The following is a 22793-nucleotide window of genomic DNA, read 5'->3' as shown; positions in this document are numbered from 1 at the left end:
CTTATTTTGCCTGAGGCTAACAGGGAAAAACAGCAGTAAAATAAACTACTAATGTTCCTTTCTGTTAAGGTCACATTATGATTTCCTTTTCTCTTAAAGAACACGACTAGGTCTGCTTTTTTCAACAATAAACTTGTCAGCTGTTTTCACTTGAACATGAATGAAACCAACAGAAAGTCACAGACTTGGTAACCATAGTGATTGGCTTCAAACCTGCAGAGTGTCATGTTTCTTTTGTTCAATAAACCTGGAAGCACAGATTGGCTCATAGGACATTTGGCCTGCATGAAAACTTTAGATTAAAAATGTCTAATCCTAGCATTTGGGAGGCAGAGGCAGGCGAATTTCTGAGTTCAAGGCCAGCCTAGTCTACAGAGTGAGTTCTAAGACAGCCAGGGTTACACAGAGAAACCCTGTCTCAAAACACCAAAAAACATTTAAAAAAAAAAAAAATCTTCAACAAGTCATGTGTGGTGTACGCATCTTTAAATCTCACACTTAGGAGGCAGAGGCAGGTGTATCTCTGAGTTTGAGGCCAGCCTGGTCTACTTAGTGAGTTCCAGAACAGCCAGGGCTATAGAAGAGAAATCCCGTTTCAAGACAACAACATTTCTTCAACACTAATAATTTGGTCAGAAATAAAAATTACATAAGCCATACATAGGACTACTGTGTTAACATATCAAAAGACTGAGACTATTTCCTGTCAGACAATCACTCAAACCACTACTCTGAAAAATCATTGAATTAGCTCACAGGATCCCCTCTCCCTCTATATATTTTATATTTATATGTATGTATGCATGTATGTTCATATATATATATATATATATACTGCCACCTTGTGTACACCAATAAATGTTAAAAACCATTTTTTAAATTTTTTTAAGATTTATTTATTTTATGTATATGAGTACACTGTAGCTGTACAGATGGTTATGAGCCACCATGTGGTTGCTGGGATTTGAACTCAGGACCTTCGAAAGAGCAGTCAGTGCTCTTAAACACTGAGCCATCTTGCCAGTCTTGCAGTAAAGTTTTTAGGCAGTAAAAGCTAAGAATCTCTTCTCCACTGTGTATTATTTACTCTGCTTTCTGGTTCTTCACAAAGATGGATACATGCACTTTACTGAGACTTCCTCCAATAAAAGCTCTCCTTAGATGAGAGAAATTTACTCAGAAGGATCCTCAGAGTCTGAAGACTAAGGTATGCCCGAAACAAGTAAGTCACGGCTCCCTTGGTCAGACCAAGAGCATGGGAGGGGATGCAAGGTGCAATGTGGTTGGCAGTACCCAACATGTGTGAAGTCAGTCTCTCTGAGGTGTGTTGTGAAGGGATAGGGCAAAGCCAGGGGCACAGCAGACGTTAGTTAGGAACCACCTTCCACAGACCTACCTCACTCTAAATGCAAAGTATAATCACCCCTCTCTCATCTTCTAACACTTTTGGTGGATCCTGAACCTAGGTACACTGAAACCCATACATTGTGTATTTTACCCAACCCATGATAAAACTAAGCTTATACTAGACACAGTCAAGGATCAGCAAGACTTAGCATTGATTTTCTTTCTTTCTTGAAAACTTTTATCCCTTGGCTAAGCTGGCATATTCAAATTGTCAGCATCACTGCCCTCTTGTGATCTGGGGCCATTATGAAGCAAGACAGGCTACATAAATACAGGCCAGCAGTACTACAACATGCTGGTCACCAAGCAAGCTACTAAATAACTAAACCAGGTAGACTAACAGTGTGTGTGGTATGAATATGCTGGACAAGGGAATGATTTATATACTGAGGCAGCATGCACTTCATCAGGCTATGTAGTATGGTGCACAACACTTACAAGTTGTTTATTCTGGAATTTTCCACTTAATATTTTAGACTAGACTGACTAAAGTAAAACATTGGAGGAGGAACATTAGCTGAGGGCATCTACTTTGTTAGAACTTGGATCCTGTGCTATACAGAAGGTTGCAGTTTAAGAAGAAATTCTCAACTGCAGCTCTGTTCAAAATGAACTCAATGGAATACCTGTCAGGTGAAACCCCTCAGACAGACCAAACCAGCCTCTGCTGTCCTAACAGATGTCCAGTTTGCAACACTTCTGAGCAAATGTCCGTACAGGCAAGAAATAAAAAATAGCTAAGCTGGGCAGAGATGACAGTAACGGGCTCATGGGCTTGAAATGACCATGGTTAATGAGGGAGGTACTAAGAGAAATTCTAAAGCTGCACAAGATCAGACTGCTTAACATCAGCAAAAAGTAATTTGTGGAGTGATGGACTGACTTTGTTGCATCATGGTTGTGGTGGACAGAAACTTTGGAATGCCAAATAAATGCTGTCAAAGCTCATAACACTGAGTCACACTGTATATAAATTAAAACATAAAACAAAAATTACTTTATCGGTACCCCAAGATAAAATGGTAAGACCGATTTAATTAATAACAATGATGTATGTGGATGCATTTTCTTTTACTTTTATCTGTTTTTCATGTTCTGTAATATGAGCTAGACTGCACTTGTGTTTGTATATCATGCTCCTGATGTAATACTTGGTATTCAATTTCAAGTTACTGATGCCAAAGAACAGCTCTGGTGAAACAGCACGCTGCACACATCAGCAGAGGAACCTGGGCACCCTGACTGTGCACCTCATCATCATTCTCCCTCCCTAATATCCCAGCTTCAGATACTCTAACATTCTACTATTTATTTTTAAGGGTGCAACTGGCCCCAGTATCCATATCATAATCCCAAATTCATATCAAAACCATGTTTATAAGTGTTACTACAAACAACTTAGAGTCTTCATTCCAGGGCTACCTGTCTCTCCAATATCTTATTTACTCTATGGATATGCAGTAGGCACATGGACACGATTCTTACCTAACAAGGAATAGTACTTTTCTACACACAGCATAAATAACACACTCTGTTCTTTATATCAAGAGCAGGGACTCATGTTCTTTTCATAGGTGAGGAGTTAGAATGGTTCAATGAATAACCAAGTAATTTACCTCATTTTCCTTTTAGATGACGACATCAGTTTGATGGACTGAAGGAGAAGGAATGACAGACGAGATTCAAATATACTAAGGAGTTTGATCACTTCTTCTCGATTAAGATTAGGTGAAGAATCAGTAGCCGGTGTAGCTTCATCATTCTTAGGCTAAAGACAGCACAAAGTTACTTTACCTAAGCTGCCCCCTCCCATGTTTCATATACAGTGAAGGCTAAATAGCCTGTTCAAATCCAGTTTATGGAATCATAAACAGAAAGCAGACCCAAACACTCCCCGATAAATATAGAGTAAAGCCCCCACACCTAAGAAATACTGACATAAAAGAAATGAATCCTACATGGAATTTTATGACTTCCCAGCACTGACTGGTTGCTATAGAAGCAACACGGAAACAGGTACTACCTAGCCAGGACCCACCAGGGACAGAAGTTAAGAGGTGGCAGGAGCCTGGGGCACACTCAGAAGAAATGCTAGACCATGCTGCGGAGCTTGTGGAACAAATGCTTCTGGACAGTCAGCTGGGTCTGACAGCACAGCGTTCCCTGCTCTTAGAAAGCAAAGGCAAAGACACCACCAAACCAGAGAATCAACCTTACGAGGATTTGAAACTTCTAACAGGTCCCTTCGTAACTATGGCTCATCATATGGAGTGAGTAATGCAATCATGCAAACACAGCTGCTGTGCTTTGAGGCTCCTGTGTAGTGTGTGGCTGTGAGCTGATGAACTTGGGACATAGGCACAAGGGAAGGTAACTGGATCACTGTACCCCAGCATTGTTAATGGTGTCTCTGGAGAGTATATCAGGTAAGTGTAAACTAAAGTTCTGGGGGGGTGGGCGGGGAGTAGGTGGGTGTGGGACCTGCATATGTGTTAAAGATTCTACAAGGCTTGCTGACTGATTAGAACTTCCATGTCTGTGAAGAGCTAGAAAGCTGCAGGTCAAATCATCTTGGGCTATCTTTAGTGCCCTTCAAAGACATTCACTGCCCACTTGTGTCTGGCCTAACCCATCCTTGTGATAATGAGGTAAATCCTTCTTGAATGTACAGACAGAACCCTAGCTTCTGCCAGCCCAAAGCTGAAGGATGCCCTCAGATAGCAGCTGAGGCCTACCCAAAACAGAGATATCCCTGCTTACTTGTAACTCGTCTGCATGATATTCCCACTAATGTATTTATAAAGTATGCCTTTCTTGGTTCTAATACTATATGATTTCAGGAAACTGGTGACACTCATCTGTATTCCCAGGCATGACCAGTCACGTGGCTGCAGAATAAACGATCTCATTGTCTCTTGGTGATGAGAGCTATGTCTCTGCATCAACACTGGGCTAGGTCTTGTAAGTTTAAGTTATTACAAAGAGGCTACTCCATGCCCTGTCCCATTCTGCACGTGGCCTGTTCCCTTTCCATTTCACCATGCTCAACATAGTCAGAGAACCTTTACCAGGACAATGGTGCCATCTACTTGGATCTGCTAATGTGGACCACAGTTGTGGGCCAATGAGCTTCTTTGCAACAATTTGTTATAGCACAAGTATTTTGTTATAGCACACAAACAGACTAAGGCTTTTAATTACATAAAAACATTACTAAATATATTTTTATGTAGTGATATATACACACACACATACATACATTCATAAGTATGTGTCATATGCCTGTTATATACATTTACTATTTAGCATAAGACATATAAATTGTTTTCTCCAATTACCTGGTCACGTTCCTCTACAAGCTCCTTACGGATGAGCTGGAACGCATGTTCAGTTCTCACCATGATATCAAGTGCCCCAGATAATGTTTTTAACTTTCCAACATTGCTATTCTGACCTAAAATAAAAAACACAAACGATCATTCCTAAACTACAAGCCTATGAAGCCATTCAATGCTAATGTTACTGACTTTCAGCACTATAAAGGCAGCTTGTGACAATCCTAACAAATCAAAAGACAACTTGTTTACTAGTTGGAAAAAAACCACTCAGCCTACCCAAAGTATACTACAATAATACCTTTAACTTTTTTAAACGGTTGCAGTAATGTTCACTTGCCTCAATGTTTGGCTCTATATGGTAAGCATACAATCTCTCTGGAATAGGAGCTAGTATCTAAAGTATTAGGTTACAGGAGTCCAATACACAAGAGCCTGTGGTTCAAAGGTCACCCCATTATTTAGTTGTGTGAAGTTGGTTTAGTCCTCAATATTGGCTGTCCTACTGTAAGGTATCACACTTTTTGTTAAAAGGTGGACCAGGTGAGTATTACTCTAGTCTACATCTCTCAGCCACTGCAAGACACCTTATCCACGTTCTCTGTTAACATTCAGTGTGTGTAGTGCACTGCTGTGAATAAAGGATTAATCTCCATAGAAATATCTGGCCATTCTCTATATAGGTCTTTAAAACAGTGCAATTTCTATGGAGTCTCTCGGCTGCAGAGTGATAGCTTATCTTCTAGAGAGGGTGGAGGCTAAGTTCTACCATGCACCCACATTCTAAATAAATGCAGTGGACTCCATGTGCAGTAGAACTTCCTGGATGGTAGTCACTGGGAAGTTACACATCATTGCTGGGAAGAGGTGGGATCAGTAATACCTGCACTAAGAATACAATGTGGACTTTACTTCTGGGGCACTCCAGCTCTTCCTTGGCTGATGTGCTGTAGGAACAGCGAGTTTTGGGTCCTTTTGCAAACCCCTAAATCCCACAGGTAGTGTCAGAGTCCTTAAATGTACAGGAAACATTAGAAGTAAAAATGGGCATGGGAATTCCCCACCTATTATTGGTCACCTCTTTCTATTACATTATAATCTACAACTTCCAAACAGCCTACTACCTGGAAAGTCAATGGACAAGTAAGATGTCAGTGTAGATGTGGCATCTGGAAGGTAAGCCATTGACTATGTGAACTGACTTTGGGAAAGAAGCAGACAACAGAGACATAAGGTAGGTAAGCAGGAGCCCCATGCACTAGGGTAAACTAAGATGAAATTGTGTCAATAATGACAACACTTAGTAATATTGCTGATAAACTCCACAAAGCTGGCCAACTGCCCCCTTTCTCTTAAGTATCTCCATTATTTTTCCAAGATATCTATAATACTAGAATGGTTCAAAGCGTTTTACTAAAACCATTATTTTATGGTAAGTGTGAGGGGAAGTACATTTGTGTCATGATACATGTTTGGAGTCGGATGATAACTTGTGGGTCCCACGGAGGTAACTCAGGTCATCAAATTTGCTAGCAAGCACCTTTATCTGATGAGCTATCTCATTTGCCCTTAAGATGCTTTCCAAATGCAATTAACTACACCAATCCGATAGTGTCTCTCTATTCTTTTATAAAAATATGTCCTAATCATGAAGAATTCAAACATGTCAGAAAACTGCAAGATGCAAGTAAAAGGTTACCCAGATTTTACAAATAAAATCCATCCCATATACATCTGCCATGCACACACTGACACACACACACACACACACACACACACACACACACACACACACACACACAATTGAAGAGAATAATTTTAGAAATATTAATGAATCCATTTCTAAATGAGTCTACAGGAAACGGTTCTCCTATCCTCCCAGGGTCCCTATGTACAGGCAATAAACCTGTAGTTTCTTATTCTCAAGGGCTCTGTATTTCACACAAACTAAATCACACATATTTAACGTATACATTAACACCTCTAATCAGACTGCCTGGAATCACAAACAATTCAGATCTTGCCTCCCCATTCTGTAAGGGATAGATTTTACAGGCTGAGCTTCCTTAATTCCAACACCAGATATCAGACAGGCTCCAAAGTCCAAAACTTTATAAAGTTTAAATTTGTAATATTAAAATAATCAAGATGAAATAAAATGAGTTGGTGTACTTCAAACAATAGTTGCCTTACCATATAAAAGCTAGCATTGCAGGCAAGGGGAACCCTGGGCAAGAACCTCAGGGCAGGAACCCTGGAAGCACTAAGCAGTCAGAATGTTCTCTCCTCCTCTGCTGTGAAGATGGCATACAATGAAGTCCTCTCACTTCCTGGCACTCTTCCCCATTTGCTCACCTATCTGAGCTCAAGCAGGTATTACAGCAGCATCCATTCCACAATCAATCAAAATCCCCAAGTGTCAGTTCCATATTTAAAGAATGAGGACCAAGGTTCCCATGCTGCTGCTTCTCCATCCAAAACTTTTCATACTTAAACGTCTCTATTCATTTCTCTAGGTTTTAAAAAGCATTTCAAACAATGTAGGGAAAGCTTTAACTATGGGCAAATTAACAGGAAAATGGTCCTGCTTATATCCAAGAGCTACACACAGCATGGCCTCCTTCTAACATGATCAGAAGACAGCCAACACACAGGTATCTGAGAAGCCAGACTTACTGCTCATCTGAAACTCTGCAAACGCCACCCTTTCTAACTGCACTCTAAGCAGTTCACAGGGAGCATCTTTGAGAAGCTGAAAGAGCTTTGCAGCTTTGCTGTAGTGGAGATCTGCCAGCACTCGGTGCTGTTTCCTAAGATGCTCATCACCAACCTACAAAGAAAATAATATAATAATGAAAAAAAGTCGAAGGGCTGGGCCTTCAGTATTATTGCTCAATTCTGCCTGCATCACTAAATGTGTTCATTTTTATTTTTTATAATGTTACAAGTTTTAAGTTCACTAATTTAAAATAGTACCTGCTATGGAAATAATAAAATGAAGCAGGAGACTAGGAACCATGAATTCTCAGTAAGCCAGCTACTACACAGTGAGTTCTAGGCCAGTGTGAAATGACATAGCGGGTCCTTGTCTCAAAAATCTCAAGGGACAAAAGGAATAAAATTCAACCAAAGAAACAAAGGACTCCATGCATTAGAGACAAGGTGTTCAACAACAGGCAGTGAACCATGGGAGAGAAAAGGTAGCATAACTCCTTCCATCAAGTTCTTAACAAATCAAAAACAAAAATACAACTCGTTCAGTTGTAAAATACAGGGGACCTAAACACGAGAGAACATCTGGGACAATGTAACACACCAATAGGGAAGCCCCGGGCTCTACAGAGCACTCTTCCATGCTCTGGCCTCCAGAATAGGCACACTGGGGCTTCCCTTACATTTTTTTCAAGTGTGTCCATGCTCCACTGATACTTTCCATATGCTTTCATGTGCACTCTCTAGGTTATAAGGATAAGAGGGCTGTATTGTAAATCTTAATTATGTAAATGTGGAAGAGGAGTGTGTGCACATATGTAGAAGGCTATAGAAGCCTGCAGTGGCCAGAGGCACTGGATCCTCCTGGATCTGGAATTACAGATGGTTGTAAGTTGCTGGCTCTCTCACTCCTGCCCTGGGAAGTCTTTTAAAATATACATAGAACTACTACTATACAAAGCTTAGCTACATTTTTAACAAATATCAAGGAGCATACCCAGGAAAATATCTGATTTCCACACTAAGATACAAGCATTTACAGTAGAGGAAAGTACATGTCATGGATGAAAAGGGGGAAGCACTGACATGCTAAGTTCTTCTAAAATAGCTACATCAGCTACCAGGAAGAGGTGGCATGTAAAATATACACAAAGCATTGGCAGGCTCAGTGGATACTTTTAAATAAATGAAGCAAGGAATTTAATCTGGATGGCCACACCTGGTTCCTCAGACAGCTGTGGTACATGGAAGCCAGCCTGTGATGGATGGTCGCAGCTCGGTACTGACAGAGGGGCTGCCGAGCAGTTGCCGAGTCAACATCGCAGTGCTTTAGGGATTTCATCATAGCCTCGCTGACTTCTTTCTCAATCTGTTCAGATTTCAATGGGGAAGGGGAAGAATAAGCTTGTAACTTTTTATATTGAATATTGCTTGCTAAAAATGACTGATGTGCAATATTAAATACAGGAATAAGTAGTGTTGACTTCAGTTTATCACCTGCTCCTGAGCTTTTCTGGATAATGGAGCATAATCTTGCTGTAGAGTCGCCATGGTGAAATATGTAGTGGATAATTCCCAGTTCACAGAATCCCAAACAACTGGGTGCATGTCTCTTGTTCCCAATGACCTCAGAGCCTTCAAATAGTAATCAACAGCCTGTGAAGAGGGCAAGTGTTAAACATGTGCAAAGAGCATACTGAAATGAGGCATCAACTGAGTCTAAGAGAATTAAGTAAAGGACAACATCACCAAGAACAGAGGCAGGACAATCAATGTTAAGTACCTAGTAAAGAGACAGAATGCCCCTGCAAGCTCTGCTCTTGGTGCTGCTTTCTGACTCAGGCTGGTGCAGGAGGATGGACTCTGTTGGGGTTTTCTCCCCTTCCTCTGAAGGAAAATTACTTTGTATAACTAGTGAACTACAAAAAAATTATCGTAGTGTAAATATTAATTCTCTCACCCTTATCTTCAAATACTGGCTATGGTATTCTCATAACAGTCATATTAAGCTCCATCACCCAGCAATACTTATTACATTTCAGGTTAAGTATTTATTAACTGTTGTGCATATACAAGTGTTTTTTTAGTCAGTTTTATTTTAAAATGTACTATGCCAGGTATATTTTCCATTGAATGCTAAATTTAAAGTTTCAAAACAGCTAATAATTTAAGTGCTCATGTCTTTTTATAAAATTTTTGTTTTTATTTACTTACTCTATATATGCATGTGATAAAGTCAAAGACAACTTGTAGGAGTAGGTTTTCTTCTTTGACCTAAGGGGACTGTGAGCTAAGGGGACTGAACTCAGATCATCAGGTTTGGTGCCAAGTGCCGTCACCTCCTGAGCCACACAGGCTCATGTGTGCTTTCTCCAACACCGTAGACAATGTGACAATTTGGTAAGTCAACCCATCTCTGCAAGGTAGCTTGTAATCTTCCTGCCTCAGTCTGCTAACAGCTAGAGGTACAGGAGTACAACAAGCAGCCCAGGGTCATTCCTTAGACTAATGTTTAGTGTGTGTCTATGTCTACTGTAGGTGTTGGGGAGCATGACGATGCAGGGAGAGAACAATGGGTCCTCAGAAGCTGGAGCTATGGGCAGTTGTGAGCTGTCCTACATGGGACCTAAACTCTGATCCTCTGGAAGAGCACCAGGCATTTCCAATTGCTGAGCCATGTTTTCTGTGCTATGTTCAATTTTTCATGTAATATAAACTGTAATTTTAAAATAAAAACAAACATACTGAGCATTTACTTTAAAAGGTTATTTGTTCTTTTGCATAGTCTTAACCTTTCTTCATACCTTCAGGATGTATTCACCTCTGACCTTACCTGTCATTTGCATTCTGATCCTTTCTGCTAGATACACTGTGACCTGCTTCCACATTTACTCTGATGTACATTTCTATCTCCCAGGCTGGCTGGGACACACAGCCTTCCACCTGCATCTTCTGGTACTTTCCCAGTTTCTCTCTCTCTATGCCAATCTTTAGTATCCTGAACTCCAGCTGCATCAACACCACTTACCTAAGCATCTTTCCCCCACAGTTCCATAGGTCATCCTCAGCACTAACATCCTACTCTTCCTACAAAGGAGCTGTCTGCTCCTTTGCCATCACAATGCTGTAATCTTTTGTAGTTTACTTAGTGGAGCAAAGGCCAGTTCAGATGGATGAGAGTGAGGAGATGAGACCCGACATGAAAGCAACCACTTTACCTTGCTGTAATACAAGCCCTCTTCTGGAGAGAACTCCCGTTTGAACTCATCCTCTGCACCGCAGTGTGCCTGTGCACAGACCCGCATGAGTCTTCCTGTGTTGCACAGCAGAAGGGCAGCATTTGTAGCATCATCAATCGACTCAAAGTTGTGAATCCCCTTTTCAAAACAAGAAAAGCTTTTTTTCCACAATTGTTGCTCTGCAGCAGACACAGATTTGCTCACTTCACAAAGAAAGAAAGAAAACAATTGCATAAGCAGACATCAGTGTGAACCCAATGGGGTCAACTGCAGAACTCTCTCTGATGCCTGTCACACAAGGAAACACACTCTTCAAGAGTCACTGGGGTAAAGCACTAACTCCCACTAGCTTACAATGTGACAATACGTAGGATCAGGCCTTAAAATGAAATGAGGTCATTAAGAATGAGACTCTGATCCAATATGACTTGGGGAAAGACACCAAAGGTATAAACAGAGAAAGGGCCTTGTAAAAGCATAGTAGGAAGGTGGCAAGAAAAGAAATCTGAGAAAAATCCAATCCTGATGTTGCCTTTACCTTGGACTTCCAGTATTCATAACCAGGAAGTATAAATTCTAATATTTAGGTTACCATCTGCGGTACTTAGTAGTCCCAGCAGATCAATACATTTAATCACAGCCATTCAAAACTAACCAAGTAAAAACACCTGAGCAAAGGGCTACATTATAAAGCTTCAAACACACATCATGGTTCCAATTGAGTTTTAAGAGGCTACAGTTTATGTTTTATATAGTTCTCCGGGATTCTTCCTATACATCACATGCTCTTCCACTGACAAACTCCAGATATCACCTAAGCACTCAGGTTCTCCCACCAACAATGAACTTTCTAGAGCATCATTTGTATCCTCTGGGTCAAACACAGTTTACAACTTAGCAGGCATAGATGAGTTCAGTTAATCTGTGGCCCTCAGTTTCAGCCAGGCCCCTTCCCTTCTCATAGCACCTAGTGTTTCCACTAACAGTCCCTCTAATGACTTCAGCTACTTCTTTTATTGGGATGCTTTTCAATCTGAGGAGCACCATTCCTTTAGAGTGCTCAGCACATTTATAACCAACTACTAAATTAGATCTTTCCACATGCACAGTCCACTGGTATCACATCAACCCAGTGCAGCCTGAACCTCTACTCACTGCTTTCTGAACTCTATGTGGTCTTCTGCTGCTACCCTCATCCCAGGCTCTTGTGCTCTGCACACTCATGAGCCAGAGCTTTCCCTTCCTCATATTTGCATCCAGAGGTCCTTTTCAGGGACTGACAATGCAACTGTATCATCTTTCCCAAAGACTTCAAATACCCCACAACCCCACAAGGACAGATAGCTTCACCATCCACTGCATTGCATGTATGGACCTTTTAGCACATTTCCCAGAGATCTGCATTTATATCAGATTTTCTAAGTGGAAGAGGTACTAGCTGCACATCCAATACAGAACCTGGCACAAGTCTGGCTATCCAAGCTGTTTCTGAACTTACCAGTATAAAGTACAGAAGATACTGTAAAGAATGAATCCCAAGGGGAAATGTTTTTTCTAAGTTTTATTTCTTAAGATTCTCAGCAGAGGACATTGTAATTATACATCCTCAAGTACCAGTTCTTTGCTCCACCCACAAACAATACAACTGATTCTCCAGTACAACCAGGAATGTACAGAAGGCCATAGGAGACACTCACCTACTCGTTCACCCTGCAGTGCGGCAGCCTGATTCATGTAGAACACACCAATTTCATTTCTAATGTTTCCCATTCTCTTTAACACTTGTACATAGTGTTCTGGATTCTGATTTTTTAAGTCACTGAATTGCAAGATTTCATTAGCAGCCTCATAACATTTACAACTAACTGAAAGTTGACTTTCTAAGTCTGTAGATAGATCTGTTGCCCATGCAAATCCTTAAAAAAGAAAAAGAAAAAAGAAGTATCAGGACAAGTGATGTTATGAGCCCTTAATCCTTAATACCTATAAGTGCCTGACATTTTAAGTCAAAAACAAAGTGCAATACAATGTAAATATAGACTCCATCAATACAACAAAAATTGTCTCACTGTAAAATGTCTACTAATAAAATGGTATCTTCCTAGAATATGTTTTCTTAAAATAGTATTTTAAAACAGCTATTTCTATCACTCAGATCTTCCCAGGCTACTTGTACAGACTAAAGGCCTTTACTACAGTTAGGCAGCTTTGCTACTTGTTTTGTTTGGACTGATGGGACCAGCTTCTGAAACAGAACACATGCCAAGCTTAAGCCACCAAAGAGGCTGCAGGGTGACACTAGACTCAACATGACACTATATCCAACCCCTGGGGGAAATGTGGTACTCCTGCTGTGACACCAATGCATAGGGGAAAATCATATAGTATTTTAAGTGAAATAACTATGGAGAGAAGTAAAATCTCTAAGGATTTTCCCACTGTGGCTATTAAAATAAAATAATAATTTTAGAAAGAGAAAGAGAAGAACAGGTAAAAATACTAGGAAATGATACATCTCTCTCTCTTCTAGTGTTCTACACTAATTGTAATTACCCAAGACTGATCCTTATGTCCTACTGGAGTGTGCTCACATGGCTGGTCTAAGCTGAGGAGCATGCTCCTGCAGTTAAACCACTCTCTCTCTTTAGAGCAGATGATAAAAACATATGGTATGAACTAACTTTCTCTTAGCTCCGTGGGCTCATTCATAAGGTACTTAACCCACTTTCACCAACCATTTTTCCTTTCTTTCCAAAACCCTGGCTTGCAGAGTTGCCTAGATGTGTACCCACAAAAATTTCATCAAGAGTGAGTAAAGGAAACATAAATGTACTCAGACCTTAGTTAAAACATCTGAAAATTATTTGATACAAACACACAGGATCACACTCTTTGTTTTTGAGTTATGGTCTTACTATGTATTCCTGGCTGTCTTGGAACTATGTAAACCGCGCTGGCCTCAAATTCAGAGATCTGCCTGCCTATCTCCCTTTGGTGGGATTAAAGGTATATACAACCACACTCAGCCATGGTCAATTTTAAAACTTGAAAAAGAATGGTATGGAACACTTAACCAAAAGGCTAATGTTCCTGACACTTTTACAGCATACTTTCTGAGCTGAACAGATTATCCCACTGTGAACAAGGAAGATGTCTGCATACCCTGGCAGCTGGACTCTCTGTGGAGACTGTGGAGGATCTCCTGGTCTTCTTTCGTTTGGTAATTAAACTCCTCAAGGTGTGCTGCTCTGTTATTTGCGTTCTGGGCCAGCATGAGTTGGATGTCGCCGCAGAGCGTCAGATATTGAGAGAGAAACAGCAGCACTTCAGAAAGCATGTTGGTGCAGAGGCAGCAGTAAGTATCTGTTTGAACAGTGGTAAGAGGGAGAGCCCACACGGACATTAGAACTGATACTCATGGCAAATGTGAAATCTCTGTGCTGTGACAGCCACTGTCCACAGCAGGTGGCACAGGGCTTCACATACTTCACACCAAGATTTTAAAACACTGCTAAAACCAAAATGCAACATGCCAGAAGGTGCTGCTTTAAAAATGAAAAAAAAGATTTTTTTTTTCTGAGACAGGGTTTCTCTGTGTAGCCCTGGCTGTCCTGATACTCACTCTGTAGACCAGGCTGGCCTCGAACTCAGAAATCCGCCTGCCTCTGCCTCCCAAGTGCTAGGATTAAGGCATGCTCCACCACTGCCCAGCAAAAATGAAATTTTTAAGGAAGAGGAATGAAAGTTCACTATGACTCAATGCTTCCCTCCCTCCAGGGCCTTCAGGACATACTCAATTATGGAGGCTTACCATGGCTCTGTAGAGCTAGCTTAATGTATCTCAAAGCTCTTCCATACTTCTGAAGACTCATGGCAGCATCCGACAAAATGTAGTAGGCCTTTGAAGACTTAAGAATTAGCTGAAGTTTCATTTTATGTTGCCAAGAACCCGGGGTCATTCCAGAGTGCCCAGAACAATTGCCCTTTTGAAGGGAGCCCACTGTAACACAGATAAACATTACATGTTGTCTGAACTTAAGTCTCAACAAAAATAAAAATATAACCTGACTCAGGTACTACTGGCAGGCTGAGATTGGTAATTTATGGCAGGAGAAGAAAGCAGCAGTGTCATGGATTCTTTGTGTGAGACTTCTAAGGTCTTCAGCTTCTCCACTGTCAGTCACTATCACTTTCAACATGAAAGTGACACCAGCCAGCTGTCTACAATTTCTGCATCACACTTCCAAACAGTATATACACAGTAAAACAGAGCCTGTCTCAGATCAGACCAGCTTCTCTATTCACATACAAAGCTGTCTCCCTGCATTTTTCCTGTCCTACACCCACTACTGACCAGCTAAAGCCATTTCCTACCTGTGGCCTGTGAAGATGCTTGCTCTTCTTCCCTGTTTCTCACTGTACTTTACCATTTTCTCTATCAAGAACCCGAAGTTGCCAGGTATAGTGACTCATGTCTAAGGTCAGCACTCAAAGAGTCTACATTTGAGGTCAGCTTGGGGTACAGAATGGCAACCCTGCCTCGAGTGAAACAACACAAAACCCAATCCCACCGAGGTCCAGCCTCGTTACTTTCTTCACTCTGTGAAATGATCAATTTTACACTTTTGTGTGTCATGGTACTAGGCACAATAAACCAGTGGCACAACATTAAAGGAGTACCTTGCTAACCATGCACTGCACCAGAATATTCTTAACTACACTGATAGGCTCCAAATACTGTGAAATGAAGAACATTTCTACCCCATGGTTTAGCTTCTCCTTTTTTTGATCACTTTTTAGTTAATGGCACACAACTCTTCAAGGTACTTTGTTACTATGACTTATGGTGGCCTGGGTTGTGCCTGCATCCTTCTGTTGCCATAAACATTCTCCACATGTGAGGCACTGTGAGGTCTTGCTCACAGCTGTGTGTACTGAGAGCTGTTTAACACAGGAGAAGAGGATTAAGTCTGCTGACATGGGACAGCAGCGTAGAGAATGTGAACATGAATGAGACTGATATCCTTTTCTTCCTTCCTTCCTTGAGTTTTGTGTGCATTGGTAGTTATTTTGTGAGGGTATCAGATTCCTTGGAACTGGAATTGCAGAGAGTTGTGAGCTGCCATATGGATGATGGGAACTGAACCTGGGTCCTCTGGAAGTGCAGCAAGTACTCTTAACCACTGAGCCATCTCTCAGCCCCATCTTCCCTTTTATAGAGTCCCATTCTATAGCCCAAGCTACCATTGAACTTGCAGCAATCCTGCCTTGGCCTCCCAAGAGACAGAGCCCACACTGGAGCAGGGTTTTTCAACAGAGAAGAGAGACAAAAAAAGACATTTTAGACAACAGTGAAGTTCTCTGAATGCAGAAAGAGCTTTGCACACAAGGAGCACCACATAAGTACTAAAGAAAGAAATCTAGCCCCTCTGCTCTGTCATTTCTACATGTGTATTACTTCAAAACAACAACAACAACAAAAACAGACTTTCAAACCATTAAAACAAAACAAAAAAGCCACAACTGGGGAATGGGGATGATGGCTCAGTGACTGCTCTTCCAGAAGATCTGGGTTCTGTTCCCACACATGGTGGCTCACATCTGTAACTCCAGTTACAGAGGATCCAATGCCCTCTTCTGGCCTCTGTGGGCACTGCATGCATGTGGTAAACTGACATGTAAGCCAAATACATACCTATACACATCAAGTAAAAAAATGAGTAAAATCTCAAAAAAACCAAAACAACAAAAACTCAAACTGGAACTGATTATCACAGTACAAATGGAAAGGGACATACAATTCAAATTAAGATAAGAAATGAGATTTGTATTTCCAAGTCCACAATGTCTTTCTGAAAGGTGATCTGGAGGGACCCTCTAGAAATTTTAAAAACTATGTCTAGCACAATAGCAGCCACCTCTTACGTACACAGCTCTAAGCACACTATCCTATCAGTCCTTTACACCTTCTTTTAAAACTTTATGTATTTATTCAATGTAGGAGTACTCTGTCTACATGTTTTATCTGCTAGAAGAGGGCATCAGATCCTTCAAAGATGTCATGAGCCACCATGTGGTTGCTGAGAATTGAACTCAGAACTTCTGGAAGAGCAGTCACTGTAATTAACCACCAAGACATCTCACCAGTCCATCCTTTACATCTTTTAAGAGCCTCTAAAGAAGCTGCTGTCAATGTCTCCAGTTTGAGAAAGAAAAAGCAGCTTAATTGAGTAGAGGTCATATCCTTCCGAGCTAGTGAGTGGTCTGGTTCTCTTTGCTCTTAAAAGACTCCACACATTTTACAGGGGCGGCAATCCCCTAAAACTCTCTTGAGCTTCCCAAGGTTGACAACAGGAAGAAGCGGGTTCCTCAGGTTCTCACTAGAAAAGTGTACAAAATCTCAAAATTATCTTTAAAGAAAAGGCTTCTCTGATTTTTCATTTATATGACTTCCTTTTTCATCAATCACTTTTAGTAAGTGCCTTGACACAGCCTTTCTGGCTACAGGGTAGTATGTTGCTCTACTGAAGGCATTCATTATGTGCATATCAACCAACTTACTTTTGTCCAGGAACAAGGCCATCTGCTTCTCCAGCCCCTCAGGACCACCCCTTGTGGATTCATCTTCATATTTTAAGGGAATAGGAGTGCTGGGGTCAGCTGCTGGAAGGTCACTTTCTTTTTTGATGCTACTATCTACAGATTTTAAACCCTTTAAAAAGTAAAAACACACAAATATATACTTTTATTCCCTTCTTAAAAGGAAAAACACTTGCTATATTATATATATCCCATTCACTAGTAGTTAGCCAAAACTTAAATACACAGTAGCATTTCTACCTCAGATATTTAGAACTACATGTGATCTGAGAGATCACATGACTCAGGTCAGATGACTCAGGAGTTTGTCAGAGGACAAGGTAAATCAAGAATAGGAACAGCCGGGCGGTGGTGGTGCATGCTTTTAATCCCAGCACTTGGGAGGCAGAAGCAGGTGGATTTCTGAGTTCGAGGCCAGCCTGGTCTACAGAGTAAGTTCCAGGACAGCCAGGACTACTCAGAGAAACCCTGTCTCGAAAAACCAAACAAACAAACAAACAAACAACAAAAAAAAAAAGAATAGGAACAAATGATTTGGTTTTTGCTTTAGATGAAGAAAATAAAATCACAGCAGGGCATCATTCAAAACATTTAGACACCAACAAACACGTGCTTCTTGCAAATAAGCACAGATTGCTGGTCAATGAGGAGCAAACCTAGACTTACCTCCAACACATAGCTGAGTACGAGTCGACAGCGCTCTTCTGTGTCATGGCAAACGGGAAATGCACAACTGGGCTTCAGAGACAAACAATTACAAGTTACCAGCATGCTACCACTACAACAGAACAACTCTCAAAACTTTGCAAAGCATTAATTTAGAAATGCACTTTGTATTGCAGTTGGTAAGGTATCTGATACAAATGTTTTCAGCACTGTTTCAAATTTTGCTTAACAAAAGACTGTATAGCCCGACACTTAAAGTTCTAATAATGCTATATGATAAAAACGAAAGTGCCTAGAGTAGTAATGCTTTAGAAAAGTGCACACCAAAGCAAACAGATCAGCTTAACATTTATTCGTGCTGACAGCAGCACACTGATAGTAACACTGTCAATTTAGTGGTAGGTTAAAAAGTACCACTCCCTCCCTTTCTGTAATTTATTTGCTTAACTAAGAAACAAAAATTAACAACAGCCTCTGACTACTAAGTGGCATTAAATGCAAGGGCATTTCATTTTTCTGATTCTGGGGACGTTAGAATCACTAGCATTCACAGGAAAACCCATTCAGATGACTCAGGAGTTTGTCAGAGGACAAAGTGAGTAAATCAAGAATTAGGAACCCAAGAATGCAAACTCTTATCACTCCACACAGGCCAGGCAAAGCTAAGACATGTTCCCAGGAAGATGACGACACTCTTCTGTGTGCCTCAGACACTGGTAAAGAGGGTTCTCTATAAAATCAGAGAATCTTAACACTTCACACCATCCATCCTTAAATCACCCAACTCCAGGGCTCTGTTAACAATGCAGTTTCCCTAGTACACGAAAATGTAGTAATCACTGATTTAACTAGAAAATGTGGGGCTCAAGCTAAACGTAAACTAAGATTTAGACATACAATGACTTATTTGTAAGCACATTACTCATCCTAGATGGAAGCTTACACTCTGGAGAAAGAGAAAACATATAGCACAGGGCTATAAGGTAAAGACAGGCTCTGAGAGAAATAAAATACTGTTTGGCCAAAGTGATCAGGGATCCTGAAGAAAGAAGTGACACCATTTAGCCAAGACACAGGCCTAGAAAAAGACAGCCATGAAAAATACATCAGGAAAAGCATGTGCTAAGCAGAAGCAATAGTACAGGACCTTGACTGACTCTGATGCTTTTCTTTATGAAAAAAAAAAATAAAGTGTGGGTCTGAGAAAAGCAGGTCAGAAAAACCAGGCAATGTCTTAAGGTAAAAGAAAGGTATGCTTTCAAACCTTGTACCTAAACATAGGGAGGCAGTATACAAGGAAAGTCCACTGTGGCAACAGAAGGACAGTAGGGCAGTTAGTGTAACTCATGCCAAGAGAAAAACCTACAGAGGATGAAGTTGTTAGGGTTCACCTGGCCCCAACCAAGGCAGACATAAGACCACAGAAACAAGTACTGGCAACATAGTGGTAATTCACCAGTTTTCTCCACATGGACACCAAAGGGTCATCCCCTTCTCAACTGATTCTATGCTCACTAAACAAACAGTAATCCACCAACAGCTCAAATACTAAAGAGCAATGCCCGGGGAAAGAGACCAATGCTATATATTGGTCACCAGAAAGGAAAACCCCCCTCATAAAGAGTGAACTATGGATTCCCGGTTAGCTCATCTGTTCACCATGGCTTTACATAATGTGAGTCAGTTACTCCAGGTAATTTTACTTCACTGTGCATTCCTAAAGTCAAGTTCTAGAACTCACAAGTTAGTTATAAGAATGTCCTATTCTGCAAGGAAAACAACATAAATACAAATAAAGCTTGCTTACTCTGATCTGATGAATTGACTTGTATTTTTCTGGTACTGACAGTTCTCCAACAGACTTAATTATAGCCACTGCCTTGTTGTCATCTGCTGGGTCAGAGCTGGTGCTGTAGGATCCATTCTCATCACTGTCTGCCATCTCCTCCTCCTCTTCACTGTAGCTTTCATCTGAATTCTCATTTAAAGGGGAGTCTGAACTTTCTTCCTTTTTAGGCTCATCCAACTGGAAAAGCTCTGAAAGCATGTAGTTGGCTGAAGCAATAATCTTATTAAAAAGAAAAAAAAAAAGAAAGAAATCCATGTAAAGACTGAAGTTGCCTCACCACACTGAAAATCTTAGGGGAAGTCTAAAGTTGTTTTCACCACGATATCACACAAAGGACAGTGTGCTCTGTGAAACTCAGACTGACTGTTTTCTTCCTTCTAGAAATTGGGTGTACTCTGAGCCCTCCTCCTCCACTGCAGACAAGCTTTCATGTGTAAAGTGTCATAAGTAGAATATTAGCAAATTCCATCTCATCCCAAGTGACTGTTAATCTTTACTAGGCAGCTAACAGTTACTATATAACCTATGGCTAGAGGGAAAATCTAAGAATGGAACTTGAGCCTTCCTTACTAATAAATCTCATTTCTGTAATAAATCCTCTAAAAGACTTTCTAATTGTGATAAAGCAAAGGAAAAATGCACACTCTACTAAGATTACATGAGTGTTTGTCACTGAACAGAACTGTCCAAAAGGAATGTTAACAGGAGCCACACATGAATTTTAAATCTTTCAGTAGTCATATTCAAGATGTAAAATCTAGTAAACAATTTCATACACTTAATTATACATCTACTAAATGTTTCAACATAACTTTCGTTCTTAAAATTCAATGTGTATTTTACACTGGCAGATGCCTCAATTCAGATTAAGCACATCTATAGTACTCAGCTACATGTAGCTAGAGGGATACAGTATGGAGAAAGGATCTGACCAGGTTCCACTGCAACAATGCTCTATCACTATTCCAGGACTGGCTTACTCATCAGACATGGCAATCTTACTTGAGGATGTCTGCTTTTGTCCAACAACTTAACACAATTGAGAAGTAATGTTCTAATAGTTCCATAGTGTTTCTTGTTTTGATTTTTCTTCATCATCATGTTACAAGCAACCCTGAAAGAAAAGCATTAGTTGTACTACCCACTTAGCCTCTCTTGCAGGATACAATGGAGGCTCATCCTGTATCCTTCAAATGGAATAAACAACACAAAGAAGCACCCAATGCTGCATCCCAATCACCCACCATACCAGAGCTTACACAACAAAGCCGAACATTATTTAGTATAAAGTGTCTTTGTATTTCTCTGGCCAACACACTCCAACCCCCAAGCCAGACCCACTCTAAGATATATTCTGTCACTACATAAACATTAAAAAGTATTTAAAAGCTTTAGCTTAGACAGTGGGACTACTTCCTTATCTTAAAACTTTTGTGTTCAGACAGGGTCTTGCTACATCAAACTGGTGACACTTCTCCCTCAGCTTCCCACGTGTCACCACACTGTACTGACACTTGAGTTCTGTGAGGACTCACTTGTATAAAAGGATAGCCACTGGCATTGTGAATGGGTTTTGGTACTTGTCTTCAGTTTCTTCACACAGAGTCGTGAGGTCATAGAGCTTCACAATATCACTGCCGCTTGCTGAAAAGAGAAACAATTTACCTCATGCTACAGCCCTCACCCAAATCACTAAGGTCCATTAAGTATTAGCTTACCTTTAAAGAGCCAGTAGGTATGCCCTTCTTTGGTACAATTAGATTTAAGAAATGATAAAATATTTTGTGCAATGTCTTTTATAACTTTGGTAGAAAAATTAGAGTTTTCCAAATTGGGGATTTCTTCTGTCTTTATCATTTCATATTTCTGTAAAGCACAAATGAATGAAGTTTAGGAAACCCTGAGCATCAGCAAATTAGTGTTAAAAACCAAATAGGTAAGTCCTAAGTACAAATGGATGCAGCATATAGTTTAAACTGGTGTTTTTCAATCTTTTCCTGTTTCAAATGGCAAAGAGAGCTAAGGGCCTTTCCTTGCCCATAAGGGGGATCACTAGTGTCATTTTCTAGGAGTGACCCCAGGAGATGCACTGTTCCTACCAGAGCATGGATAGACCACTCTTCTCCAACTGATGTTTGCAACTAGGAAGATAAATGAGAATTTTCCTTTGCAGGAACTGAGCACAATGGGTAGAAGTGGCAAGAAGAAGAAAAGCTATATGGATCCTACTATTGATTTTATAGGTCTTGTTTTATTTTGTATTTCTGGGAATAATGCTAAAACCCTCCCAACTTAAGCAAGTACTCTGCTATTCTAAGCTAAAACCCAGCCAACTATTACTACCTTTAAGGCACCTCCATATTTTTTCAGTTTGTGTCTGTGCAAACTGTCCTAAACAGCTCTTACCACATTTTCTGATGTATATTTAAGACTAGATACTCCTAACATCAAACATGGTGCGTCTCATCCTTCTATACTGTAGTCCTCAATATGGTTATCTCCTCCAGCACTTCTCCATTTCACTGCACTATCCCCTTCAATTTCACTCCTGTGTGGGAACTCCAATGTGACTTTATATAATAGAGTCTTGGGTGAGGAAACATATCAGCACCTATCCAGATCAAATGCCAACTTGTTCTCCAGCCCCCGTGTCTTAGTTAGGGTTTTACTGCTTTGAGCAGACACCATGACCAAGGAAACTCTTATAAGGACAATATTTAATTGGGGCTGGCTTACAGGTTCAGAGGTTCAGTCCATAATCAATATCCATTAAAAAAAAAAATCATGTCCATAATCATGACAGCATCCAGGCAGGCATGATGCAGGAGGAGCTGAGAGTTCTATATCTTCATCTGAAGGCTGCTAGCAGAATACTGACTTCTAGGCAGCTAGGATGAGGGTCTTAAAGCCCACACTCGTAATGACACACCTACTTCAACAAGGCCACAGCTCCTAAAGTGCCACTCCCTGATCTAAGTATATACA

General features: G+C 40.6%; 1 protein-coding gene across 3 annotated transcripts in view; it reads right to left on the bottom strand.

The window, feature by feature from the left end:
* Edrf1 (erythroid differentiation regulatory factor 1) overlaps positions 1 to 22793 on the bottom strand; it is a 37240-nt gene that overhangs the window by 2651 nt on the left and 11796 nt on the right. For all 3 annotated transcript variants that reach the window (XM_031388610.1, XM_031388611.1, XM_031388612.1), the window contains 15 exons: positions 21527 to 21674; positions 21344 to 21452; positions 20811 to 20922; positions 19767 to 20027; positions 17960 to 18031; positions 17255 to 17405; positions 14505 to 14693; positions 13856 to 14056; positions 12391 to 12609; positions 10673 to 10896; positions 8952 to 9110; positions 8674 to 8823; positions 7419 to 7572; positions 4746 to 4861; positions 3024 to 3175 (listed from right to left, as the gene is read on the bottom strand). In XM_031388610.1, the coding sequence (XP_031244470.1) occupies positions 3024 to 3175; positions 4746 to 4861; positions 7419 to 7572; positions 8674 to 8823; positions 8952 to 9110; positions 10673 to 10896; positions 12391 to 12609; positions 13856 to 14056; positions 14505 to 14693; positions 17255 to 17405; positions 17960 to 18031; positions 19767 to 20027; positions 20811 to 20922; positions 21344 to 21452; positions 21527 to 21674 (2417 nt within the window). The remainder of the gene's footprint in view (positions 1 to 3023; positions 3176 to 4745; positions 4862 to 7418; positions 7573 to 8673; positions 8824 to 8951; positions 9111 to 10672; positions 10897 to 12390; positions 12610 to 13855; positions 14057 to 14504; positions 14694 to 17254; positions 17406 to 17959; positions 18032 to 19766; positions 20028 to 20810; positions 20923 to 21343; positions 21453 to 21526; positions 21675 to 22793) is intronic.

This window comes from Mastomys coucha, unplaced genomic scaffold, assembly GCF_008632895.1.
Source record: "Mastomys coucha isolate ucsf_1 unplaced genomic scaffold, UCSF_Mcou_1 pScaffold21, whole genome shotgun sequence".
Taxonomy (NCBI): Eukaryota; Metazoa; Chordata; class Mammalia; order Rodentia; family Muridae; genus Mastomys; species Mastomys coucha.
Note: the sequence above shows the minus strand (reverse complement) of the source record. Positions and strands in the feature narration are given on the sequence as shown.